The sequence below is a fragment of the Larus michahellis genome, chromosome 1 (assembly GCF_964199755.1).
Source record: "Larus michahellis chromosome 1, bLarMic1.1, whole genome shotgun sequence".
NCBI classification, from domain to species: Eukaryota; Metazoa; Chordata; class Aves; order Charadriiformes; family Laridae; genus Larus; species Larus michahellis.
In genome coordinates, this window is record NC_133896.1 from 40797933 (window position 1) to 40819766 (window position 21834).

The 21834-nt window shown below is 38.8% G+C and overlaps 1 protein-coding gene across 1 annotated transcript in view; it reads left to right on the forward strand.

Annotated features, from left to right (window-relative positions):
• Nucleotides 1–21834, forward strand: part of TRHDE (thyrotropin releasing hormone degrading enzyme) — a 219852-nt gene that overhangs the window by 111273 nt on the left and 86745 nt on the right. Inside the window, exon 7 of the mRNA XM_074573378.1 lies at nt 15897–15962. Coding sequence (XP_074429479.1) covers nt 15897–15962 — 66 coding nt within the window. The remainder of the gene's footprint in view (nt 1–15896; nt 15963–21834) is intronic.

The following is a 21834-nucleotide window of genomic DNA, read 5'->3' on the forward strand; positions in this document are numbered from 1 at the left end:
CTTTTTGGTTGTTTACTGACTATTTCTTAAATTGCTGTCAAGTATTAAGTTCTGGGGAATTTTTTGTGTTGACTCTAGTAAACTTTGGATCAGGAACATCAGTGAGGGCATTTCTACTGTCTTAAATAAAATGTTCATTTTTAAATAGTTTAGCACTACATGCAGTATCTTTTCCCTGCATTTTGGAATGGATGTTTTTTTTCCTTCCCTTGTAATACCTTCTGCTCCATGGGACCTTGGACTGTCCATGTGATCTCTTTTTTTCTCTTCATGATTTTCTGCACGGTACTGAAATGATGAAATTTTCTCCCATTTAATTTTTGCTCAGTGAAATGGCAGTCATAGAATGTCATTGTCATTTCCCTGTCTTTGCTGTCATCAATATGGCATCAATTAGACACCACTGAAGTGCCCATCCCTGATAGACACTTAGCTGTGATTTTAAAGATATGCCTCTTTCTCTTTCTGTACACTTCAGAGATGACCATTGAAACCGTGCTATTTAAATGCCTCGGAGCTGAATATATTTTTCATTTCCACTTTCTTGTCCTTAGTGATTGTACACGTTAAGAAATCTCTTGACATAAACCCCTGAAGAGTGGTATTCAGGTAATCCCACAAGCAGAGCGAAACAGGCATCACAGCCCTCCTGCACACAATGTTTTTCCACTTAAGCTGTTGAGGGTAATGTTTTGCCTTTTTCAAAAGCATCATACTAGTCATTCTTCAGATAGAAGCATGTCATCCTCCACTAGGGCCACAAATATGTAGAGAAAATTGAGAAGTCGTGATAGTTCATTAATAAACAGTACTGGTAGATGATTCAAGGCTCTCCAGTTACATCAGAGAGCAGATATGTCTTCCTAGTGCAGCTGGAAGTGAGATAGTGTCCTCCCACGATGACGGGAAAAGTGGTTATATCCCAAGGCGGTAGGAAATATAGCCTGTTGAACACAAGAGTGGATCTGAGAATTGTTAAATCAAAGCAAGATGCGTGACAGCCTTTCCACACCAGAAATAACTGACAGCAGGAATCATAGCCCTGGAGAGCTGCATCAACAGAGGAGGAGAGAGTGCAGCAAGAATAGCATAAGAAGCAACAATCAGCAAGGAAAAGCCGGCTGTAATAAAATGGAGAAACAAGACAGCTGCATCTCAAAAGGAGCAGCCAGACCCAGAACAGCGTGAGGGAGAGAGATCCCAGACAGACCTAAAGGAGTCATAGCCCTAGATGAGTAGTCACAGCCAGATAAGAGAAGGGATGAAAGGGCACCAAGGACACTGTAGAGAGCCAGATAATATCTGAAGTCGTTTCCATCAGCCTACTGCATGCTTTGAAGTGTGCTGGTTGAAGACTGTGGCAGCAATCAGAGCAGGCAAGACCAGTATGACGGAGTGTAACTATAAAAGTACCCCCAGTGGAATATGTCTTGCCAAGTGACAAACAGTAATCAAAACAAGGAAGAGGATGACTGGAATAAGGAAGAATATTCCTTTTTTTTCCCTCCCTGTAAGCACAATTAACCTCAGGAGTGGGATCAGTTACTGATCCTGGCTTTGTGATGCAAACAGTTCATTATTTCCTAAACTGTTGCATGTAGAATTTCCTTTTCCTTCTTAACTCTGTGCGGCTTCTTTAAAAATGCCTTTTCCTGCTTTCTGTGTCTGAGTGATGGAAGGAAGATACATCTCTAATAGTAATAAAGGGGGACCGTGCTCCCTGCCTCCCCTCAAAGGCAATGATGTTCTGCGATAGGAAATCTGTTGAACTAAAAATTTGCACAAATCAAAATGCCCAGCTTCCCTGTATGTTGCAGTAACGGTTCTGGCAAAGGAGAATTTAAGACATGGAAAGGAACGTCTTGCTCATACTTTTGAGTGTAATTCTCTTTGAAATTTTACAGCATAACATGTTCTGCAAGAACGTGGAAGAACAGGAGGGCTAACTGCAGTTACTGGAAAGGCTCTCTAAAAACTTTGTGCTTTTTACTTCTGTTCTTTGGCTACTGGGAAGGATACTTGCACTGTAATAAGAAAACAGAACAAAACAACAACAAAACCCAATCCAAAACATCTATTCTGCCCTGTAAAACCAGGATTAGTATCAGAGTGAAATCTACTCAGTTTATGAGTGTAATGAAATTGTGACAATGGGCATCTATGAAACGACCACAGAAAAGTGAGAGCAGCTCATTAACAGTGAAAGAAATACTACATACGTACTTATAAATTGTAAAATACAGTAAAACAGGTTTTATTTTTATTATTCACATAACTAAATCAGTAGCATAAGATGGCATCCAGCTAGTTAAAAGTCTTAACAATACAATCCAGGTGGCTTTGCAACCCATTCCTTTACCGCAGTGTAAAGGGAGAGCTTTTTGTTCTCCCTGACTAATTTAGCTGTGAAGTCATCTGTGAATGCCATTAAGTCCTGGGCGCGCGTTTGTGTGGTGCTGGTTTCTGTTCCATGACTTGGCGAGTGCAGCAGGTCAGTGCCCAGATTGCAGCAGGTGCTTTCAGGAGCCATTTGCTCATAATGCATTGTACCAGAGGAAGTATCTTGTAATGGAAATAATTCTTTCTGTTTAGATAAAAAGGTGGTAGGTCGTTACTGCTTCCAGTATGAAAGCCATCGAAACTCAGAGGCAGTGAAACCTTTAGGTTCAAGTTCAGAGCAGCCCCAACAGCGCTTGACTTAAAGTATGCAGGCTGTCCCATTCCAGCTGGTGGATGCTAGTGCGTAAAACTGGGCAGGTGCTTCAAGATACTTAAAATACCTCTCTTAAGGCATCTGAGCACCTTCCTGACTCAACACAAGCTGTCATTAACCTTTTACACTGTTTAGTGTATGTTAAGATAGTATTTTCTGAAGAAGAAACGTAGAAGCCACTGCACGTGGTATATAAACAGCTACACACCTACAGCGCTTCAGGACTGTTACACTCCCCACACTGGGGAGAACTGTATATGGGTTTGACTGGAAATAATAAAAATGGAGCACAAAATGTTAATAAACGCATTTTATTTTAAAGAAGAGCTTGTTAGACTAGATTGCTCAGTCAAGGTACAGCAATTGGGAAGATGGAACTCGTTGTGGTAGAAGACTGTCTTCTGCCTGTTCCCTGTCGAAAGGCTGCAGCAGCAAGCAGCAGCTCCCAAGGGCTGGAGGAGGCGGTCAAAGCAGAAATGGCAACAGTGGCTCAAGAACACTGCGCCCTGCCATCATTTCTCATACGCCTTTCCCTGACAGGGGCTAGAAGGAACAGAATAGTGCATCTGTGTCTCAGATGTTTCCATGGCTTAAAACAGAGTATTGATAAAGATGAGTGTGCGCGGAGGTACCAGCCTATGCACCAGAGTTCCTGAAATGCACTTGCCTTTTCTGCTTCTCTGGCTCTACTTTGTGACAGTCGTTTTCAGCAGAAGGCAAAGTAGAAAGTACCTTTGTAAGCCTTTACAGCTAGTTTCTGTTTATTCCCCGGAGGAGTCCGAAAAATGATGTCTGAGTAAAGGCAAGGGATGACTTTTGCTGACACACAACCTAGTTCAGATCAGTAAAACAAGAGGAATGATTTCAGGTGTTAAAGTAACTTGGAACAAGTTGTAAGAATTAGAGAGTAAACTGGAGGTAATGAAATAGAGCAAAAGGAAAAAAGCTTGACATAAAAATATGATCAATATTTTGATCAAAATATGATCCTGCAGGACCTCTATTCAGGTGGGAGCTTTCTGGAACAACCTCTGCCATGCTGTTTTGTTGTTGTTATTGTTTTTTAAAGGTATGTTTAAGTACTAGATAATTTCTGAAGCTTAAAAGAGGTATTAAAAGAGAGAAAGTAGAATGGCACGTTTAGTTATAGCTAATAGCAAATCAGTCTTAGGCAAAAGGATTGAGATCCTTACGCGGTATTTAGTGAACTAAAAAAAAAAAGAAGAATATTAATTTTCATGCTTCATGGAAACAAACCTGGTCAAACAGACCTGATTTCAATCTTTGATGAGATTAAATGTGTGGTCGGTGAAGATAAATTATGTTGAGACATAGACTTGTAAAATCCTTGGTTTATTATGGCATAATACTCTAGTTAAAAAAACCCCAGTGCTATACCATATCACTACAAAACACATTGGCTGGATTAATAGATAGCTATCAGATCATACTGATCCCCAAGGTAGTCATCAATGGAGAAACATCACAAATACAGGGTTTTATTTTACTTAGTTTGCTTTTTGACTCTCTTTGGAGCTGGTTGGTGGAACGGTGATGCATTTCCTCTTTAAAGTCAAGTAACTGTGACCATTTAAACACTTCTGTAAGTATTCATCATAAAAGGGAAAATCTTTGTCTGTTACTTCTAATGGAAAATGTTTGTGGAGCCAGTTTTATTATTGCAAGAGATTTGTAATACAGTGGATTTAAGATGTGCTGGTTTATTTGCTACTTGAATTCTCATGATGGCCCATCTATGTAAATAATGTCGTCAGTCTCTTGTGTTTGTCCATCCTTGAAGATTTCCTTATACAAGCAGTTAATAAAAAAGTATAATGTGCTTTTGTCCTTGTCAGTGGTGTCAGAACATGTAAGAGAGATTTTGGTGGCAAGACTAAATGAAACTACTGTTGTCAATGGTGTCCTGATAGCAGTTTGTCTAGGCCACTGATATGTTTTATTATTCAAGGAAAATGATGTCACAATATCCACCTGAAGAACATGATTAGTTATGGTCATTTACCCCTGAATTTTGTTCATTGTGTCATGTTCCTAAAATTTGCAACAGAATTTATGTCTAAGACAAACTTTTCACCAAAGCTCATCTTACCATCTGACCATTTTGGTATTATCCAGCCCTAGAACAGCTGTGTTTGTCAGAATGGAAAATGATTATGATTTCCCAGTGAAAAGCTCTCCTTGAATATAATGTTGCTCTTTCAGTGATGTTTTGGCATCAGATAAATGGCCTTAAAACCTATAAAAACAACATAAGATGCCTTTATGCATTTTTGATGATTTAGCACAGTACATTATAGGTTTATAGGTATATTTGCTGATTTTAAACATACCACGCTGTAAGTAAAGTTTTAGAAATAGTGTAAGTTTAATTTTTTTATTAAAATATATCCTGGTTTTATTGCTGAGTATCACCACACGTTAACTTGTGGGTGTGCACTGCTTGGTGAGCAAATATCAGCTGGAAATTCTGCATTACTTTAAAAAGTAAAGAAAATAAATTAAATGACTGATTTTTTTTTCTAGTCTGTATTGTTAAAATCAAGTAGGGATAGGGTTTTTTGACTGCTTTTAATGAATGTAGTCCCCTTTTAACAATTTATTATGAAGTGCAGGGAAACCAGTGAGACCCAAATTCAGCCAAGTACGTGCTTAGTTTTATTGTGTGTGAGCTGTGGAATTTAAGTTGGGTTGCTTATGTGTTTGAGGTACTTCTGTGTGCCGCTAAATGATGGCCTGGTCTAAGAACTTCAGGAATGATTAGGCTCATATTGTCACATTTTGTACTAGTATGCTGTGTAGTCTGCATATGCCTATCTCCTTCCTTACTTTTTCTCATGGCTTTTACGTGTGTTTTCCAAAGGGAAAGCCTCTAGGAATTCATTTGAACATTTTATATTTGTGCCATAGGGAGACATAGGCACATGTTTATGCGTTTTAACAAATACATTCTGTTATCCTAATCAAATAAGGAAGCATTCACACTCATCAAATTCACATGCATTAAGCTTCATTTTTCTTGTAGTATTTGGAAGTGCCGTTGGAGAATACAGAAAATAGCCAAGCTGGTGTATTACAGCGCTCAGTTTCTGAAAATGAATGAGGGATTTAGTGCTGGTGACTCATGATACAGTCTAATTAATTCCCTGAAAAGAATTTGTCAGCGAGTACTTCTGCAGTTCCCAGGGATGAGATATTTTGGATAGAGGCAGCTGAAGAATTCCAGAGAAAACGTTGCAATTATCTCTGCTCTACCAGCTCGATAGAAGGACTTTAGCAGAGGTCTCTCAGGAGTCTGCCACGGTACCATGTTGTAACTGATGGCATGAACAGAACACTCCTGTTCCACGACCATCAGGGTAAAGCCACATACCATGAAAGATGGTTCAGATGACAAAGGCAAAATACATTTCAGCATGACCATCCGAGTGGGAGCTGAGGAGTTGGACTTCTCCTCTTGGGGAAAAAGGAAAAAAGCAAGAGTGTATGGTGAATATGTTTGCTTAAGGAATCACAGTTTAAATGCAGCACCTGGATTTGAAAGTGGTTGCTCAGTTTTCAGTTCTTACAGGGGGACTACGGGATGCCCATTGATTTGCTTAAGGTCACAGCAGTCGCTCAACAGACGTTGCAGCCAGACTTCTCCCATCTCTTGGTCCTCTTCTTTAATGTGCTGAGGGTAACAATTCAGTTAATTCAGTGCACTCCATGTAGCGTAACACAGCAGCTCAGTTGACCAAGTTTTTAAATAATTCATTTACACATATATACACTATTCTGTATGTACATTTGAGCAAATTCTGCAGATGTGACTTAGTCAAAACATATTTTTTTGTGTTAAATTTCTCTAGGATTTAACAGATTCCATTTTGGTTTTTTTGATTTTATGTAAGAGTTCTTTTTTAAATGTCATATTTTTGCTATGTGTTTGATGTACATTGTTCTTTCACTTTAATTCATGCTGTGTTTTTCCCAATAAGCTAAATTTCATGGGGCATCCAGCTGTGGTTGCTTAGTACCAACAAAGAATGATTGTTTTGGAAAACGTGACTTGGATATTAGTTTTTGGCTAGTGTTCACATTACAAAATAATGTGCAAATGTGCATTCTTAGTGTGAGTACTTGGTAACATGTTTTTCTAATATTTGAAGTGAACTTAGAATCACAGAATTATCTAAGATTTTGAGAAATAAAGAATAATGAATTCAGAAACTTTGAACTGAAATGAAATTATACGCATTTACTTAAGAACCCATTTGATTGTGAATACCCTTAGGCTTCTATTTGACAGACTACTGTAAAAATATGTTAAACATTTTTGAGAAAAAAAAGCATCCTGTATGCTGCTTTTATTACATTTGCAGTTCTACAAAATCTTTCTCCAGCACATTTCATGAAGATACATTTCAGCCATTATTCAAAACATATTAGTCAAAATCTGAAAGTTTTTGTGTGATCTTAAGTGATTCTGCTAAGGTAGCTCATCCCTGACTTGAGTGTATGCAGCAGGTATGACTGATTTACTGTGTGAGGGGCCACATCATGGCCAAAACGTAAAAGGGGGGTGCAGATTTTTAAGAATATAGCAGAGAAGTGCAATGAATTCTTTGTATTTGACTTTCCTGCTGAAGAATGGGTTGATTCCCATGAACAGTTTATTCTTTGTAACAGATAGGTTGCAGGATCTATCAATTTGAGGTAGGTATATGGGAAACACATTAACTAGAAGAGCTGAATTATTTGTTAGGAAGTCTGCAGAGCTGCGTGGCATCCACCTGCACCTTCTGAAGGTAATCAGATGTGGAGCTGCAGAATTTCTGGCAATGAGACGTAGACCATCCTTAAAAATGGCCACTGTGCCAGGGAATTGCTGGCGTAACGTACAGAAAGGGCACCAGGGGAAGTTCTGTGGGCTATAGGATGATGAGTTTGATTTCCTTCTCTGTCGAGCTGGTGACTCTATAGGATATAAAGAATAAGATGACTGAGCACATGGATAAATATGTTGGTCTTCCCTGGACATAACTGTTGCAAAGGGAGATTCTGTCTCACTAACCAGCTGGAGTTCTTGAGTGGAGTCAGTAGACACTGGGTTTAAAAAAAATCTTTGACAAGGCACTTTGCCTGTACCTCAGGGTCAGTAGTTTAAGGAGGGAACTATTTAATGTGTGTGTGATGTGAGTGATTCATGAAAAAAAAAGAATACTAGTATATATCAGGTGTCTATTAGTAGCCATCAAGCTTCATATATTGATTCTCATCTTAAATCAGGAGCTATTTATGAAAGAACGGTACTTTTGTGAATGCCTATATGTGGTCTGAGTCTTGTTTTAATCAATTGAGATGATTATAAGAAGTTATTATTGATAATAATAGTTCTACCAATACTATGAATCAAATCTAGTGTAATTTAGGTAGAAGATAGAACTAACTCACATTTAACGTAGCTAGAGAGAAAGCAACCCTAATCTTTAATTGCAGGGATACCAGCATAAACAACTGTAGGCCTCCTATCTGTGTCCCATTTTATTCGAAAAACAAGCGGTGCTATTACATGTTAATCAAGACTGACTTTGAACTGACTGCTGCACAATAGAAGAGTGTTAATCACCTGTATTCAATGTTGGTTTTGTGTTTTGGGGTTTTTTTTGTTAAATGAGAAGAGAAGAAGCAAAATGGATGGGTGGAGATGTCGTGGAAAATTGACAAATGATTTTTTTTTTTTAGAAATTCAGTTATGTAATTTTTGTTGGTAGTCCAGCGTTCCTCTCCTCAGCAGCTCACTCCCTGCTTACACCTTGAATACCACAGTGGTGTTTTTCATACCAGGATACTTCCTGATTTTAATTTTTGTGTCACAAAAGGGATCGTTCTGCACTAAATCAAAATAAACAGCCTTCATTCCTAAACAAGGATGGCAAGGTGCACATTCAGTGAAGAAGAGATATATTGAGGTCTGTGTAATTATTGTTACTGATATTTGCTGTTACGTGAGATAAATGGATAGACGAGCCTGCAAGATGCTGTCTCAGACTTTGCAAACCCAGGGAGGTGTTTTTGCACTGTTTACGCTTGCACAAGTTTAAGGTTACTCTGTAAATTGCAGGATAAAATATCTTCAGAGGGATTCATGTCATCTCACTTGGGATGTTCACACTGTGGAGACTCCTGCAATTGGCTAATCCTCTAACCTCCCTGTATCATCGGTGAAGATACTTCATCTGACCTATTTTAGATGCGTGTCTTTGGATGAGATGAATCAGGACGAGCTGAAGTGCTTGGTTCTCTCTCCATTGCCTTTAAAGGGAGTCAAGGCAGCTGGCTCAGCTTTATACAACTGAGTAAGCATCAGATAGCTACAATGTAGGCATCTGCATTGGGTCAGATGAGTCTTAATCCTGCAGTTGAAACAAAAACCACAAAACACACAAAAGCAGAACCAAAAAGAAAAAATAAGTTGATATTCTAGGAAAAAAATGGCAAGTTTTGGTGGGAAAGGACGGAAGAGCGATGCTTTTTCTGGGTCAGCCTTTTATGGTCTCTTTTCCTTCCTCAACTCCAGCACATTTACAAAATGATATATTATTTCACCCTCACAAGAGACAGCTGTAGTTCATGGTTTCTGTTTTATGTTGGTGACATTTTTCTCTCATGAGCACTTTTTAGAATACCGACGTAATTTTTGGTCCTTAAAAGGATAACGCTGAATGAGCTTCCAGCTCAATTGTATCTCTTCACATGCAGCCCCTTGCCCTTGCCTCCTGGCTTCTGCATAATCCTGTGTGCTGGTTTACTGATTTTGTATATTGTTCCCTTCACTGCAACTGCTTCACTAGGTCATTATTTCAAGTGCTTTTCTTTGCTATCTGCTCGGTACAGAACATCCACCTTCAGCTAGCAAGCACGCTGCCCTGTCTTCAGGGCCCTCTCTTGAATACAAACCTTTGCTGGTTTTCTAATACGAAAGTGTGACAATGTAGAATAAACTGAGAAATTGTTAAATTTTATTCAACTCTCTATATAGAAAAGGCTGGTGTCACACCAGTTTTGTATCTCCACAATTCAGAAGTCCTTGGGAACTGCTTACTAGTACAGAACTTTTGTAACAGAATGGGGAATCAGTCTCTGTACGGCCTTTTTCGACAATGCAGGTGAATTCTTCTCACCTCATTTTAGATGTCTGCCGTGTAGATATGTACATATAAACTAGTCACCCAAGGCTACTTTTGGAGTGAATTACATGAGATGGGTGCTTTTAGGGTACAATTCTCCCGATCTGTTTGGAGGTCTACTTTAGGATGAGATAAAGTGCACCCAGAAGTGACTGGTGCTGTCCGTTGGCTGGAAAGAAAGTCTAAAAAACTAAAGTAATTGGAGAAACATGCTATAACAGATACCTGCATTGAGTCAGATGTATCTCCTCCTGTGTGGCTGTATAACAGTACTGTGTTGTATGCAGTAATCATATTTTTGTGGGTTTATACATAAGACCGACTTTTTTTTCCTGTTAAACGAAATTCCATTTGGTACTTTCTTTTGTATAAGAAAGGATTACAGGATGCAAGTTGCAAGTGAAACAATTTATTTAAGAATTCAGGTATAATACAATTGGATCATTCAGTAAGTCAGAGAATTAAATTAACTTACAGTAATTGTGACCTAAAGTGATGCCATAGGATCATAAAATACAGGAGTGGGTCTTTAAAAATTAGTTTCATTTAATCTGAGATCAAGGTTGCAATCACGTTATTTTATGTTAGCATGGAGAGAATTAGACTGAATGCCTTAACTGTGACTGCATTTTGTGGATTTTGAAGACAAGTTCAGCTCACATATAAAAGAATTTTGCTCCTAATTTTAGTGAAGGATGGTCTTCATCATGATGTGAGTGTGCAAACAAGTTTCTTTAGGGAAAGAAAGAGCATAAAGTTACAGCACTTCAGCCAGTGTTGGCTAATTGACCATAAGCACTGCTTTTCCCAAGATTACTTTGCAGAAAAGGACCTCCAAACAGTAGACCTCCAAAACAGATCGGGAGAATTTTACCCTATGCAGTTAATTTCTATGCAGTAGCTGACATGTTTGTAGAATCATAGAATCATAGGATGGTTCGGGTTGGAAGGGACCTTAAAGATCATCTGGCACCAGCCCCCCTGCCATGGATAATTACACCATCCACTAGACCAGGTTACTCAGAGCCTCATCTAGTCTGGCCTTGAACACCTCCAGGGATGGGGCCTCCACAGCTGCTCTGGGCAACCTGTTCCAGTGCCTCACCACCCTCGCAGTAAAGAATTTCTTCCTAATATCTAATCTAAATCTACCCCCTTTTAGTTTAAAACCATTACCCTTGTCCTATCACTATACTCCCTGATAAAGAGTCCCTCTCCACCTTTCCTGTAGGCCCCCTTTAAGTATTGAAAGGCCACAGTAAGGTCTCCTTGGAGCCTTCTCTTCTCCAAGCTGAACAACCCCAACTCTCTCAGCCTGTCTTCATAGAAGAGGTGCTCCAGCCCTCTGATCATTTTCATGGCTCTCCTCTGGACTCAATCCAACAGGTCCATGTCGTACTTATGTTGGGGGCCCCAGAGCTGGACGCAGTACTCCAGGTAAGGTCTCATGAGAGCAGAGTAGAGGGGCAGAATCACCTCCCTGGACCTGCTGGCCATGCATCTTTTGATGCCTCCTGGGATACAGTTGTCTTTCTGGTCTGCGAGTGCACATTGCTGGCTTATGTTGAGCTTCTCATCAACCAACACCCCCAAGTCCTCCTTCTCAGGGCTGCTCTCAACGCATTCTCTGCCCAGCCTGTATTTGTGCTTGGGATTGCCCCGACCCACATGCAGGACCTTGCACTTGGCCTGGTTGAATTTTATGAAGCTTGCACGGGCCTACCTCCCAAGACTGTCCAGGTCCCTCTGGATGGCATCCCTTCACTTCAGCATGTCGACTTCTCCACAGAGTGTGATGTCATCGGCAAACTTGCTGAGGGTGCACTCGATCCCACTGTCCATGTCGCCAACAGAGATCTTAAACAGCACCGGTCCCAGTACTGACCCCTGAGGAATGCTACTTGTCACTGGTCGCCACTTGGACATTGAGCCGTTGACGACAACTCTTTGAGTGCGACCGTCCAGCCACTTCCTTATGTACTGAGTGGTCCATCTGTCAAATCTGTGTCTCTCCAATTTGGAGACAAGGATGTTGTGCGGACAGTGTCAAATACTTTGCACAAGTCCAGGCAGATGATGTCAGTTACTCTACTGACATGTTCTACCTTCCTTTCCTGTAGCAGTGCAGTCACAGTGCTGAGGCTGAGGAAGCTTCAGCTGTTTCATAGGTTGTATGAGGAGCATGCTGGGTGATCTTCAGCAAATGTTTTCCCTATGATGTGCCTCGGTTTCCCTTTAATTTGCATGATATTGATATCAGTGTCTTACAAAGCACTTAACGATATCTGCTAATGTGCAGAGCTTCACTAGAGCCAAGTAGTGCCATTAATAATTGACTGAATATCTAGTGTATTTGTCTGAGTAGACTTTTATTAAGATGGGGTACAATGGCATTAAGGTGAGTCGGATTTTATACAAGGTGAGTCAGATAGAATTGCTTTCCACTAGACCTGTTAAACCAATGTGTTTTACCTCTTGACAAGGTACTGAGTCATCCACTGCCTGGAGGAGAGCACTTAAATTATCAATAAATAGCCATTTTGCCCTGTAGGAGAGCCAGGTTCACTTCTTAAGGCTCCGTATGTCATCCCTTGGTTGGACAAATGTTGGCAGAGCAGAAGTGGCCCTGAGAGTGAAGTGGGGAGCAGATTGGTTGCATGTCAGGCTGTTCAGGGAACGATGCTGACAGGTTCCAAAGGGCTTCCTCTGCAGCAGGGAAGATTTGATGTGATTTATGACTTTTCTGTAGGTTTAGGTCTAGTTCAGAGAAGCTTTCAGAAGGTATGGAAGCATAGGGCCTCTGGACTCTGTCTAGTTCACTGCTTGCTAGGTGGATAGGCAGTGAAAATGCTAGCACGTTGGGCCATTCAGATGACCCCAAGGCTATGTATTCTATTACTCCTGTAACTGAACTTACTGTACATACCTTCTTTACCTCCCGGGACCCTCTAGTTTGGGTCATCTTCCAAGCTCCTCTTTTTAGTAAGCCCCTCTTCCTTATGCTAGTTAGTTTGTCTACCCTCTGCCTGCAGACATATTTCTCTTCATATCCAGTGAGAGGGCCAGCGTTTGCTGCTTTTTCCTTTCCCTCCCAGAGCTGGGAATGTATTCATTGCTTCTGCTCTTCGTACAAACGTATTACTGTTCTCTGTTCTGCCTGCTCTCAAAGTGCAACAAAGGTGAAGTAAGTGGTTTCCTCCCTTTTCTTCCTCCCATTTATTTTGCCTCCACACCAAGGGCTTCATTTGCTCCTGTGTCTCCTCCTGTCTCCTCAAGACAGTTTTTTTCCTCGAGGTTCTCTTGTTTTCTGTTTTCCCCTTTTTCTTTAGAATCCCTTCCCTTCCTTTCCCTCCCCTTCCCTCCTCACTTCTCTTCCCTTAAAAAGTCAAGAAGGCATTTGCTTCACCTGTGTGGGGAAGATGGCAGAACCAGGACAAGCATATAGTTCTGGAAGCTGTAGGGTAGGACTTCTGGGTTTCCTGAAGGTAATTTATTGATAGAAAGTACTTCTAAAGTAGCTGTGAAAAGGGATGGATCCTGAGAGAGTAGTTCTGTCTTTGTGCCTTGGATCTCCTGCTTAGTCTTTGCTTGCGTTTTTGTTTTGTTTGCCGTCTAAAACCATAATTCCATCCAATGTGTGGCTAAGTGTTACCTGTCAGAGGAATTCTATAATTTTTTTATGTGTGTCTGATGGTTCTTGGTCTCTGGATAGAAAAAGACTCTATGGGGCAAGATCATATGAAGGTATTTGCTTGCTTACTTCTCACAGAAATCAGTAGAGTTAAGGTGCCTATATAAATATATGTCCATTGCTACTATGTGAAATTTAAACTGTGAGAAAGAAACAAGGGGACCCTGGAATACTAACAAGTGAGTAGGAGAAGAGATGTGTGATGAGTGGAAAAATGTCCTTGTTGTTAAGGGTTTAGGCTGATCTCTTTTATATTTTATATATTTTTGGTTCCACTACAGATGTTTTGGGTTGCCCTGCCCAATTTACTTACAGGATAAATAGGATTTATCTGTTTATTACATTTTTTTATCTGCTGTTTATCTGCTGTTTATCTGCTTAAACATCTCTAAGAACTTCACTTATTCTGTTCCTCTAGTAAAATAAGGGTAATAATGCTTCCTGACCTATGGTCTTATCTGTTCAGGCAATAATCTGTTTTGATAGGAATTATTTTCTATGCTGTTGTGTGTTCCAGACATGATTGGTCTCCCGGTAAGATTATGTACCACCATAAAAATAGTGTTAATAGTGTTAATAATGCAAACACCATCTTTTGGTTTATCCACTGTTAAAGTTTATAAGCAACTACAAACATCTCCTCAATTAATGACCTTTTTTTCCTTTTTTTTTCCAGTTGTTTTGCTAGCTATATATTATTTGTTGTTGCTGCCTATGTGAAGAACTTGTGGTGTTTTCTTACAGTTTACTAATAATTTACAAATCTTTTTGATTTACGCAATTATTTCAACTGTTGGTTATTACAGTTAATCCCTTCTGTACTTCAAAAATAGTCACTATACAAAAAAATCAGTAGAACACGTAAAATGGTCTAAAAATTGGACAACCGTTAAATTCAAAAACTATTCTGAACTTTAATCTAGCAGGAAAAGACATAAAATCATGTTTTGAAAGCTGAAGCTAGAGAAATACAAATTAGTAAAAACGTGCATATTTTCACTGTGAGAGTAAATATTAGTTGTGACAAGTTACATAGTACTGTGAAACATTTTCCTTTTCTTGAATCTTCCTAAAATAGATGCTATTGTGTAAAGAGAAGCAATAGGGTTTTTGCCTAAATTACTGTTTGACCTCTATTCATGCAGGAATTCAGATTACATTGTTGTAATAATCCTTTTGGCTTTAGAACCTGTGAGTTTTTGAATCTGTGAAATGTTTCTTTTTTTTTTTTTTATTTTCTAATTGAGCATTGGCCTTATTCCTGAACCTACATCTGTCGCTGAGGTTGTTGAGTTCTACCATCATGTTTTCTTGTGGCCTTTGATTCCCTGACTTTAGATCAAAAGTGTCCTCCCTCTGGTACAGTGATCAGTACTAAGTATAACATTTAAACAATGCTATTGGAAGGCTGGTTGTCTTGAAATTGGATTGCAAAGTGGGATATTATAGGTAAATCATCAAATCAAATCTGCAAAGATATTTCTGCTTGAAATAGAACACTTGAGCAAGGGGAAAATACACAGCAATTGTGGTTCTGAGAGGGAGAGAAGACACAAAAGGGATGCCTTAAAGAAAGCTACTCGGCAAGTATATATCTGTTTCTTGGTGTAAGTACTGAGAATTAGAATCACCTGTGAAACAAAATAAATTTTTTAAATCTCTCTGCTTTGCCTGAAGGGGCAAAGGGATAAGAACTGGTATAAGTAGAGAAAGAGTGTTATACAAGCACTTACCTCTTTGCGTGACAGTGTGGGAAATAAGCTGACTATAAGTCAAATATGTATATCCACATCTTATAAAATTCTTATGAAAATGATCCACTTCCAGATGATCAGATCTTCAAGGCTTTTACAAAGGAAAGCAGGATTGCTAAATCCTGATTTACAATAGTATAACGAAGGTAAAAATATTATGAATAATCACTGTGGTAGCATGGACATTATTTTTTACCCTCATTTAAAACTGTGCGGTACTGCTGAGTGCGCAGAAGGGCTGGGGGCAACCAGCTGTGGAGCTGACACATCCCTGCTCCGGCGGTGAAGAGAGGATGTTTTATGACCTGCACCCTATTCAGTATACAGGGCAGGATATTAACAATATCAGTCTACTTCCTCACTTTTCCTTGTAAGCATTTGCATTTATCGTCTCTCTTTTTTTCATTCCAGCACAAGTAAAGTTTATATTAATCACAGGTTTCTAAGATGGTAATGTAAGATGGAAATGCCTGCTTCAGATTCTTGTTATTGTATAATATTGATGTGCAAAATGGTAACTTCTTTTTTTTCTCTATTATTTCCCACAGGGTGCAGCTCTAATTCGAATGTTGGCCAACTTTATGGGTCACTCTGTTTTTCAAATGGGCTTACAAGTAAGTAGAGGCGTTTCTGTCTTTGTGTAGGTGTGCATTTCTGGCAGTTTCTCTCGCTCTCTCTTTTGTTTTTAAACTATATTTGCATCTACTTGTGGAAATGTTTCTTTACTTCAGTACCATCTGAGGCACCAACATGTCCCTGAAACTGAATTTGATGGAAGATGCTGAGTAGTGTAACACAGAAGGCGGTGCCCCCAGTTCCACCTGCATTTCTTGGTGTCTGAAGCGATTGCACTTTAACTGGCCCACAGTTTTGTGTCCATTTGGTGTAGATTGCCATGTAAAAGCCACTTTATCTATGTGGCAACCGTGTGAAAGCATAGGTGAGGAAAGAGCTACTTCTCTTCAAATACACTTGGGTGCTGGGTATAACTAATAATAACACATGATGTCAAGCCATCTGGGAAATACACAGCCATAAAACTAGTAATGCTTTTCAGATAAATGTTTTGCCTTCCCTTCCCCCATAGCAAAATCCTTGAGCTTTATTTTTACCTTTGATAAGCATAGAGTGCTCTCTGCCTTAACAATGTTTTGAAAACTCACTCTGCCTTTTAAAAGAAATTTAAAGAGGTAACATTTCTGTGCGAAGAGAAAGAAATTCAACATGCTGATTACCAAGGATGAACTCTTTTCAGCAATAATTCAGCGCAAATGAGTGTTTCGTAAACTATTTAAAAACAAACAAGCAAAAGCATAAAAAACAATGTGACTCCCTCTATTCCATTGAAATCTGCTTGAGTAAATCATGTTACAGGCAGCTGTGATTGATGAATTATGTATGATGCAGCCTGCTACTTAGAAGTGTCCTTTAAAGTAAATTGATGTTCACCTGAAATACAATTATGCTAAGATGGAAGAGCAATCAATCTTATCTGTTCTTAGTAAGCTTTTCATTTTGAAATTTAAATAAACTACGTCTGGGATCAGGTCATTTTTTAACAGGATAATTCTACCTCTAACCAAAATGAATTGGAAGATAAAATATAAAACAAAAGTTAAATAAAGGCATTGGTTATATCGGAGAGGTGCATTCCATGCAATAGGCAACGAAAGGAAACCTGCTGGGGAAATACAGCTTTTTGGAGAGTTTATCGGACATTCAAGATATGCAGGATAACTTTTTCACAGGACCCAGCTGGCTCATTTTCTTAATTGCAACACCAGGTCAGATCAGTTAGTTAATCTTCTTATCCAGATAAGAAATCTTGAAATCAAGAGTTTCCTTCATAAAATCTTGTTTATGTCAAGGGTAAAATCCTTATCTCGTTTAAGCCAGTAAGACTTCTGTTCTTAGTCTAGCGAACTCCGTATTCCAGCCAGAAAGTTTTGCCTGCACAGATCCATTCATATAGAAATTCAATAGCACCTTTTTTGGGAAAAAAAGTATTTCACTTAGGGTTTCAAAAAGGGAAAGTTTTAATACATATATCTTAAACCTCCTTTTTCTATTTTCTTCTACATTTGTCTGAGAAATAACAGTGTGAAAAATGACCTGAAATAAATGTAGAAAAAAAGTTCAGATCAAAGAATAGGACTATGCAGGGATTAAATAATCATAATTACCATAAAGTTGTAATGGAGCTTTGTTTTTTGATTTGAGTGGTTTCCTATTATTTCTGCTTTTCACCAGTTCTGCCCTAAATAGAAACTCTTCTGTTTGCTAATGAAAGTCTATGAAAAATCTAACTGTGAAAATCTGACTAGTGAAAGTCTTGGCATCATTTCAGTAGGAAGATAATATTCTATTCTTTTGTAAAATCTATTTGAAATCCAGGTAGAGATTTTTCCATGTGTATGTCTCCAAGTTGAACTAAATAAAACATGAAGTTGATAAGCTTGTTCATAAGCTACGAGGTATACAATTGGAAATGTCTGTCAATCATTTAATTCTTTGTGTTTTGTAGAACTAACAAAATAGTGTTCCTGCACTGTAGAGCTGGGAGGCTAGCCTTGCTAATGATAAGGGGAACTGGAGGACTAATTTACCCTTTCTATCATGCATTTGTTTAGGCTTTTTAGCTCTTTAGCCACGGTACCATTACTTGGGATTTAGCATTGTATTCCCTTGAATCCAGGTTTATCGTCGAATTCTAACATTCAGCTAAATGGCCTTTCTCAAGGATAGCTGCAAAATCAATTTTTTATTACTACTATTTATAAATCTCTTCAAATAAGGAATACTCTGAAAGTGCACTTGGTGGTTCATTCTTCCTGGCTCATTCTAATGGCTTGCTGAATAACTGAGTTCTGAAGGACTTTCACTTCACCGTATTTGCTGTATCCTTCATTAGCCTCCAGTACCTGGAGCACATCAGTGTTAATAACATTAATGTTTTTTCAGTTGTTTTTAGTGTATTAGGTGTGTTCTTAGTGTTTCACAGATGATAAAAAAGAATATTCCTGTAGTCTTATTACACTAGCATAAACCATAACGAGTAACCTTTTTTTGTGTTTGCGTTGAGTGTTTGTGGTTTCATCGAAATCAAGGTATGATTCATCATCTAATTAAGAGTTACTGAATTAAAGCTTTTATATAAGAGAATCTACAACAAATACGCTAACCTTTGGGTTAAGGAGAGGAAAAGATAAGATTCAGAGCAAGAAGTAAATGGGATAGCTACCTTTTTCGTTCTTTACCACTTTTTTCTTAATCTAATTACATGCTGTCACCCGGCAGGTGGACTTTTTGGAGGGCAGATCAAGATAGCCCAGGGGAGAAAAATCCCTTATATGTCAAGGAAAACAATCAATTGTGTTAAAAAGGAGAAGAAAAAAGTTGATGAAAGAGAGTGGGGCTTCTTGTTTGGATATTCTTTAACAATAAATATGAACTGAAGCAAGTGTAGGAAGGTGCATATGATCTCTAACAGTTCAGCAAACCATTCTGTTGAGGAGTCTGCAACGAGATAAAATGGTGGAGATTCTCAGTTTTGCAGCCTAGATGGCTTTGGAGAGATTCATATCTGTCAAGAATAACTGGCTGGTTCCTATTACAGTAAATATACTGTGAAAGTCCATTGGATTATAGTGTGGAAGTTCCACAATAAAACTGCAGCCAAGAGACTACCTAGTGAAGGTATGATTTTCTGGAAGCCCTTCAATGACATATGATGTCTTGAACCGTGTGACATTTTCGAAGAGGAGATTTGGTAACAAAGACAGAACTTTCTCCCTGTTCTTACATAGCAATCCATAGAAAAAACCAAAAGAGAACATATTTATATTGGCTGTAATGAATAACTGAATAATGACAGTAATAGCCACAGCTGGTAACACTTTCATACAAGAAAGTCACAGCTATTATTTTTGTAGAAAATGTCTAATAAACCCTTACTTCTCACAGTAGGTGATTTCTTTCTTTTTAAAAGTCCTGATATCTTTCATGATGTGCAAAGCTTCTTATGCTCTAGGGAAATTCAAGAGGTGCACGTCACTGAGTGCCGGTACTCTTACAAAGTGGTGTTGCTTTTCAGTCAAAAAGCCATTAATCAGCTAGGGCAGTGATTAGAGTATGAAGAGGCTTGGTCAGCACCGCTTGCTCTGATTATGTTTCTGAACTGCATACATTGGTAGAGGAAGAAGCCTTAAGTTGGCTTTATCATTCAGTCATCACTCAGGGCAGTAATATGCAATATAATAGTAGATTTGTGTGAGATTTTCGTCTGCAGGCTGTTGTTCCTAATCTGTGTGCTTGAAATAGATGGTTGCTTACATGACCGGTGTCACTGTATTACATTTCCTGGAAGGTTTTACTGCTTTATGGGAAGGCATATTTTTTTTTCATATTAAAAATAGAGAGAAAGCCCAGTGATTTGAAGGTCTGGTACTTAGATGTGCATAAGGAGGCACCTCCAGCTCTGTAATGAGACATTTCTGCACTGGTTTATTTAGATTTTTCTTACATTTGGTTTGATTATTTTGGAGCCTCATCTCTATTACTGTACGTTTGTCAACACTGCATTTCATTTGCCACATGGCAGCTCATTGATCACATAGATCTGTATCCGTTTGAACTTCACTTGCTGCTATGTATGTGTTCATCACTCACTCTGATTTAGTGCATCATCAGCAGTTTGAATTAGTTACTGTAGGAATCTCTGCTTCTGTGATAAATTAACTGCTTTTGTACTTTAGGCTTCACATGGTAAATTTGGAAGAATAATTTCCATACAGTGATTTGGATATACGCTGTCTTTTTTTGGTGCTGTTGAGTGGCCACTGTATTGAAACAAATTGGTCAACCTTGCAGAGGAGCTGTCTGGGGAAATGTGATGTGCAGGCTGTTAAATGCAGCAAGATTCAGATTTCAATCGCTTTTTACTATCATAAAGCTGGCTAGTTAGACTTTCTTTCATCCACATTGCTTAGTATTTCCTGCTTTTTAGACACCTCTGTGTATTCCTCTCTTCTGTTTCAATTGTGGCAGTCAATGTGAAACCCTATCAGAAACTTTCTAGGTGTGAAATAACGCTCTAATGTGCTGTTTTCCGTATTGTTTGACACTTTTGTCCAAGAATCTAGTAGTACAAGAAATGTACTAGTCTATTTTCTCAGTATTGTTTTATAGTCTATGTTTTACACAGTATATTAAACAGGTTTCAGTGTACCCATTTTATCATACCTATTTATTATGTCTTTATTCCCAATTTACGACAGTTAGCTGTTTAAAATGAGACATCGTTAGAGACTTCTTAGTAGAGTTTTCCATAAAAACAAAAAAAATCAGGTGCCTTAGGATCAGGCTTGGTGAAGCAATGAGCTGCAATATTGTCCCCAGATCAACGGTGGACATGGAACTACCTGGAGCCTTCCTCTGCTCAGTGGGAGGATGAAATTTTTGCCAACAGGCAGGAGCATCTTTACAGCTGAAGTGCCTCTGGTGTTGCAACTCACCTTGCTGGTGCATTTAGTAGATGTTGAATAAAGTACTTTTCAGCTAATTCTGCACCCACCTTCTCTGGTTTAGAAGAGCACAGAGCCTATGACGTTGGTGAACATCAAAGTATCACGATGGGCATACTGGCTATGACCTGTTATTAAGTTAGTTGCTACTGATCCCTTTATTTTTTAAACTGTCTTACTTCTACTGGCAGTTGTCAACAAGATAACTTGAGCATGTTAAAAGCGGGACATAGGAAGTCATAGGAAGTCTCATAGGAGCTGTCATCACTGTTTTCTACACTGCATGTCGTACGAGATTGATAACGTCTTTCACCTTTTCTGGCCCCTCAGCATTTCTCATTGCTTCTAATTTACATCACTCCGGGTTTTAGGTTTACATTTGTTAAATGAATTCAGTGCTACAGGCTTTTTCTGTAGCTTTTTCCACTATGACTTAAGTAGGTCAGTAAAAGTTTACATTAGGAACTTCTGTAATTTGCAGTGTCACAGTATTTTTTTCCTTTGTAAGTGTTAAAGATGTACAGCATAGTAAGGGCCAGACTTGGATATCACTACTGCAAATGGAAGTCCTTCATCTAGCTCCAAGAGGATTTGAGTATACTATATGTATAGCAAAATGCTTCTGTTTAAAGAAAAAATGTTGTTGAAGATGCATAATTCAAATGTACAGCTATTGAGAAATGCTGGAGTTAATTTTATCTTTGCATTCTTTTCCTTTTTTGTATGCACCTTAACCCGGATTTTTAATTATGCAATTGGCCAGTGTCTTCTACCTAGGACAATGTCTGATTCAATTCACAAAGTGGACCACGCTAGCTGAATTGTCCTTCTATTCAATAGTTTGGTATACTCTTCATTTGCTTTGTAGCCCCAGTTCCTAACTGCTGTATATAATTTTCTCAAATGCCATCCAGTATGGTATCGGAGTGCATCACCAACAGTTAGTGAAGAGAAGACATAAACC